Source organism: Mchenga conophoros, linkage group LG20 (assembly GCF_057382185.1).
Source record: "Mchenga conophoros isolate Kocher_MC1m ecotype Shallow Benthic linkage group LG20, M_conophoros_male_GT1.1, whole genome shotgun sequence".
NCBI classification, from domain to species: Eukaryota; Metazoa; Chordata; class Actinopteri; order Cichliformes; family Cichlidae; genus Mchenga; species Mchenga conophoros.
The window spans coordinates 10,632,303-10,638,825 of NC_140545.1; the positions used below are offsets into that span (position 1 = coordinate 10,632,303).

General features: G+C 41.3%; 1 protein-coding gene across 1 annotated transcript; it reads right to left on the reverse strand.

The window, feature by feature from the left end:
* Window positions 1-2,872: 2,872 nt before the first annotated feature.
* LOC146550406 (uncharacterized) lies at window positions 2,873-6,076 on the reverse strand. Its single transcript, XM_085260719.1, has one exon. The coding sequence runs from the start codon at window positions 5,522-5,524 to the stop codon at window positions 3,263-3,265; it is 2,262 nt and encodes a 753-aa protein (XP_085116845.1). The 5' UTR covers window positions 5,525-6,076; the 3' UTR covers window positions 2,873-3,262.
* Between the last annotated feature and the right edge of the window lie 447 nt (window positions 6,077-6,523).

The following is a 6,523-nucleotide window of genomic DNA, read 5'->3' on the forward strand; positions in this document are numbered from 1 at the left end:
GTTGTCACTATGCAGTTTAATAATTCCTACACAAACTAATGGGAACATATCTGATAAAAAATATCATACTGTAAACAATCCTTAGTTTTTAACTTTTGTTATAGGAGGGAACATATGTGGTATTTTAGCATCAGACACTTTCACGGCTGCGCAGCAGTCGTGTGGTGAATTGAGAAAAGGATCCAAAATGCAGGCACTGGCTGGGGTGCGAGTGAATGTTTATTTACAGAGGTGATAAGGTGACAAAAACAGGAGGAGCAGAGCGGGGAGCAAACAAACCTAAACTGGGGAAACCTAAAGAACTCAACTTAAACCAAACACTAGTGATGTGACGTTCTGTATCGAGGCTTCGAAGCTTGTGTCGAGTAATTGAGGGGGCGTTTCCGCGATGCGCGTATCGAGGCTTGCTTCATTTATGGGAAGAGCTGAAAATGATGACGTCCGAAGCCTCGCTGCCCGGCTGTACCACGTGACTGGTTCATGAAGTGGTTCGAACTTTGTCGCGAGATATGACAGCAATATAAACCCCTCAGACTTCATTCAAAATGTAGGTGTTTGATGGAGAGTTGCGGTTAGTGAGAGTTTGGAGACAGTTTGGAGGTTTATGAGAGTGAGGAGAGAAAGTCAGGAGAGAATGGAGCCAGCTAAGAAGAGGAGGATGTCCTCCCCTGTGTGGGAACATTTTGATTTTATTCCTCCCAACAAGGTATGTAAATTTCTACAGAAGATGTATTTTCATAATAATGATGGTGCAATGCAATTTATGTTAAGCGGCTTTACTTTTGTACAAGGTGAAGTGTTTGCTATGTGCCAGGGAGCTGGGATATAACAACAACACCTCATCCATGCTTAGGCACTACAGAGCTTTGCATGAGAATAAGGGGAACACCAATTGTGGAGCAAGACCAGGTGAGCCATCAAATGCAATGATAATATAGGATGCAGTAATGTTACTAAATGATATAACAATATTATACAACTGTAATACGTTCCGTGTGTGATATTTATATTTGTGCTTTGTCTTTCCTCAGGAGAACAATCTCCAATAGATGAAGACCTGGTTAGCATGGTGATTGAGGACTCCCAGCCATTTAGCATTGTGGAGGACAAAGGATTCAAAAGATTTGTGAAATCATTAAATCCTAGCTATGTTCTCCCCACTAAAAGGTCATAAAAGCAGTGAAAATTTAGTTTTTACAGAATAAAACGTGGGCAGGACTGAGGCTCAAAGCCTCAGTGTGTAGCTGTCCATACCTCAACGTTACAAAAGCACAACCACTGTCCACACCCCCAACCACACCTCACCTCACAGTAAATGATCATTTCCATTTTAAGCATTTCCAAATGATCATTTTCCATACTGCCAGTATAAATATACACAGTATGCTGCCATCAATACAATATAGATGTTTTACACACTCCTTTTGTTGTTGACATTTACAGGCTGTGTGCAAAAGGCCACACTCTTCAAATTCATGCCAACTAATATTTTTACGTCCAGTAGGTGTCCTAATAGAGCAAATGAAGCTTCAAGAAGCTTTGCACTGGAGTGAACCAATTGGATGAAAAGCTTCAGTGCTTCATGAAGCTTCATCTGCCCATCACTACCAAACACGCACGGGAGGAGGAACAAAATGCACAAAGAAAGATGGCGGAGAGACGCAGACTGAACACCAGGTTACACAGAATTATGCAGACGGACATGGAGTTAAACAGACGACGCAACAGAGAGCACAGGAAAACACAGGGCTTAAATACACGGGGAGTAATCAGGGAATGGGCCACAGGAGGGAGACACAGCTGGGAGAAATTAGGCTAACGAGACAGGGGAGTGGTAAAACTGAACACACTGACATGAAACATGAACTTTCAGAATAAAACAGGACAGAGAACCAGACAGGGCACTGAACTTGACAGGCGGACTCATAAGTAGACACAATAACACCGAGGACAGACAGAGGGAACACAGAAGTGGGAGCAGGCAGGTAAAGAACAGAAACCTAACAAATGGCAAAATCACAGCAGAATACATACTCGGAATGAACAAAAGCATAAGGCAACACAGACTCAGGACCATGACAGACACTTAGTTTTCTGTTTTCTGATGAAGTGGTTCATTTGTGCAGATGATGCTTTAATTTAACGAAAACACAAATCAGACACCAGCTCACAACCTTAAACATGATTATTGTGCTAGCAATTGGGTGTGATCCAGTGATGGATTCATGATTAGCTAACAATGAGGAATGGCAGGGATATTTTTCTTTAGCAAAAGAAACAATAAAACAATGAAAAGACCTCAGGAGACATAAAACTGTTTTACTGGCAAAATATCAAAACTAAAGCCAATAACTTTGCTGATTTTCTCTATCTGTGCAATATTGATTAAGGTTACTGCTCTTTAAGGTAAATATCAAAACTATTACACTGTTTAATCCACACCAATGCATCATATTCTGTAAAATCATATTTTTGTATATGTTGTCCTGTGAGGACATCTGATCTCTGAAAAAACAACTGTTAACAAAGCTGGAAAAACAAACCCACATCTTGATCCTTAAAAAAACATATTAATATGTATCTTAATAACAAAAACAATCACAGCTCAAATAAAAGGCTTCAGCCTACTAATATTAGTTCATAAAATACATTCTCTGCGCCAAAAGTGATGAGTTAAGGTGCCCATGGAGGCAAGGGTGCCACCAGGCATTTGGCCCCGGGGCAGACCCAAGACAGGCTGGAGAGATTATATCTCTCGGCTGGCCTGGGAACGCCTTGGTGTTCATATTTATATTAATATTCTTATTCTTCTATGACAAAAAGTACAAGTGTTCATTTAAGGAAATAAACAGAGCAGTAAGAGATATTTTTCAATTTTTTTTATTTTATTTTTGATTTGCCACCAATTACATGTTTTTATTTGTAATTTTTGTAGTGCTCCATGCTATGTGAACCCCTCACCTGATGTTTTATGTTTATTAGTTTAGTTTAGATTCTAAACTATCAACCCCAACAATCGAATGATCTCCTTTAATAGCAAGCGCTGGGCAACGGTGGAAAGGAAAAACTCCCTTATAAAAAGGGAGAAACCTTTGACAGAACCAGGCTAAGAAAGGGGCAGCCATCTGTCATGACTGGTTGGGGGGTGAGAGGCAGAGGAAAAGAAAAAAGAGAGCACACGTTAGCTATATGTTGCTCACATTGCCTAAAATGAACAACGTATGGTTTTCTGGACTGTGAAAGAAATGTCTCAAGTCAGTTTTCAGTGACGTGACTGAAGACTTTTCTGGATGGCCGTGCGGATGCTTGTCAGAAACAGTTCATTTCCTTTCTTGGAGAAACGAACTCCGTTGTGTAAAAAAATGGAGTTGTCAAAAAACCTGATGTGCGGATGCTCAATAATCACTCCATCGAAGCGGTCGACAGCCTTTCTAATGCTGGCATTCACAGTCTTCCTGTCCTTATTGATTTCGCCTGGATTTCCATATATCCACACTTGACGCTCATTGATGGATGAATATGCAATTGTCATTGAGGGGAACTCTGTGTGCAATTGCATCAATTCCTTCTCAATGACAGAAGAAAGTTCATAAGCAGAAAAGAGTCCCAAATCATTGCCCCCAGCATGGATTACCAGTATGTCAGGTGGGCTCTGTGTGGATAGCTCCTTATAAAAACAAGGAAGGACTCCCCCCCAGCGCATTCCTCGTTTGCCAAACCACTGGACTTTGGTATTAAGTCCGAAATTTTCTCCGAAAATCTCTTTTGCTTCACCCTTGGCTCGTCTAATGTAACTGGACCCAATGATCCACACGTTTGTTTCTCTCTGGTCTTCTGGGCTCTCTTTCTTTTTCGGTGTGTTTTCACAGGTGTTGGTATCGCTCAAGGCCGTATCGTTTGTTTTCTGACCTGGGAGTCGGATAGTCCTGGACCAGGGACTTTTTTGGATGCTCTGTGTCACTACTGATTGTTCTGGCCTCTTGTTGTCTTTCAGTGTGTTTTCAGAGGTTTTGGTATCACTCAAGGTCATATTGTCCATTTTCTCAACTAGTTGTTGGATAGTCCTTGACGAAGAACTTTTCTGGATGCTCTGTGTCACTGCTGCTTGTTCTGGCCTCTTGTTGTCTTTCAGTGTGTTTTCAGAGGTTTTGGTATCACTCGAGGTCATATTGTCCATTTTCTCAACTACGTGTTGGATAGTCCTTGACGAAGAACTTTTCTGGATGCTCTGTGTCACTGCTGCTTGTTCTGGCCTCTTGTTGTCTTTCAGTGTGTTTTCAGAGGTTTTGGTATCACTCAAGGTCATATTGTCCATTTTCTCAACTACGTGTTGGATAGTCCTTGACGAAGAACTTTTCTGGATGCTCTGTGTCACTGCTGCTTGTTCTGGCCTCTTGTTGTCTTTCAGTGTGTTTTCAGAGGTTATGGTATCACTCAAGGTCATATTGTCCATTTTCTCAACTACGTGTTGGATAGTCCTTGACGAAGAACTTTTCTGGATGCTCTGTGTCACTGCTGCTTGTTCTGGCCTCTTGTTGTATTTTGGAGTGTTTTCAGAGGTTATGGTATCACTCGAGGTCGTAACGTCCATTTTCTCAACTAGTTGTTGGAAAGTCCTTGGCGCATAACTTTTCTGGATGCTCTGTGTCACTGCTGCTTGTTCTGGCCTCTTGTTGTATTTTGGAGTGTTTTCAGAGGTTATGGTATCACTCGAGGTCGTAACGTTAATTTTCTCAACTACGTGTCGGATATTCCTTGACAAAGAACTTTTCTGGATGCTCTGTGTCACTGCTGCTTGTTCTGGCCTCTTGTTGTATTTTGGAGTGTTTTCAGAGGTTATGGTATCACTCGAGGTCGTAACGTCCATTTTCTCAACTACGTGTTGGATAGTCCTTGACGAAGAACTTTTCTGGATGCTCTGTGTCACTGCTGCTTGTTCTGGCCTCTTGTTGTATTTTGGAGTGTTTTCAGAGGTTATGGTATCACTCGAGGTCGTAACGTCCATTTTCTCAACTACGTGTTGGAAAGTCCTTGGCGCATAACTTTTCTGGATGCTCTGTGTCACTGCTGCTTGTTCTGGACTCTTGTTGTCTTTTGGTGTGTTTTGAGAGGTTTTGGTATCACTCAAGTTCATATTGTTCTTTTTCTGAACTTGGAGTTGGATAGTCCTTGAAGAAGAACCTTTTTGGATGCTCTGAGTCACTGCTGTTTCTTTTTTCTCAGTGTCTATTCTCATCCTCTTTCTCTCTGGAGAGTAGCTCTCAGAGTTGTTTTTGCTGCCTTTTGAAATCTGACTGTATCGTCTTTTCAACACAGTTTTTTCTTCACAGATTCGTCTCTTTTTCCTTGGTGGAGAGCAGCTGTCGGGACTTCTGCAATTCTGTGCAGCATAATGCGGGCCTCGCTTCCTCTTGAGTGGAAGCTGGAAATGTGTTTCTTCAGAATTTGGCTCTGGATTTTGGTGGTCCATTGTAGTAAAGCCAGCGTAAGCTTGTTGACTTTTGCCGTGTTTACTCTGAGACATGTTAGAGTGTTGATGAAGTGACTGTGTTAAAGGTTCAACTGTTTTAAAATGTTTCTCAGGTTTACCTTTGAATGCTGCAATCTTGAGTGTTGCAAATAAACTGACTGAAAGTTTGGGATTCTTACCCCTACTTATAGATTCACTACTATGACATCATAATGATGTCATAACAAAATGTAACAGTAACATTCTTTTTTCTTCTTCTTTCTTTTAAATTTGGTGTTATTGTCTATAGGGCTTTGGAACGTGATGTCACGGGAGGGGGCGTGGCCTCCGGGCACCATTCTAGCAGGCCAAACAAAGGTACGGTGGCCCTGAGAGGCCAAACGGACTGCAACTTCAGAAAACACTTGCAAAAAGAAAAATGCTGCAAAAAGAAAAACACTTGCAAAAAGAAAAATGCTGCAAAAAGAAAAACACTTGCAAAAAGAAAAATGCTGCAAAAAGAAAAACGCTGCAAAAGCACACACAACACAACGGAAATAGGAAAAAAATACAACAGAAATGTTTCTGGGGAGACAATAACCGGACGGACCAGTTGCACGAACCAAAACATGCTAACAAGTGCACTGGGACTGGGAGACACTTCAAAGAAGTGGAGTGGCCAAAGAGTAAACTTTCAAAAGTAAGTTCTGAATAATATGTCACTTATTTATGTGCTAATGTTTAATAATGAGGAACATTAGAACATTACTGTTGGCCACATGCCGGCAAAGTTATGTGACATTAGCGATGTTTGTACTTTCAGCATTTACTTTGTTTTAAAGCCTTTACTTTATACGCCAGATAGTCGACCTTAATCTTACAGAGAATCTGATGATTTTGTGGATAATTAATGTCAGTCATATATCCACAAACACAACAGGCTGAAAGTCAGTGATGCTGCTCGGTTTGCAGTCCTGAATATTACGGAACAAGCAGGATTCACTGCACTGTTAATGTTTTGCAAGTGTTTTCTGAAGTTGCAGTCCGTTTGGCCTCTCAGGGCCACCGTAGCTT

What these genes read in the sequence shown, in the direction of transcription:
- LOC146550406 (XM_085260719.1), bottom strand. Translation starts at nt 5,524, where the DNA reads ATGTCTCAGAGTAAACACGGCAAAAGTCAACAAGCTTACGCTGGCTTT.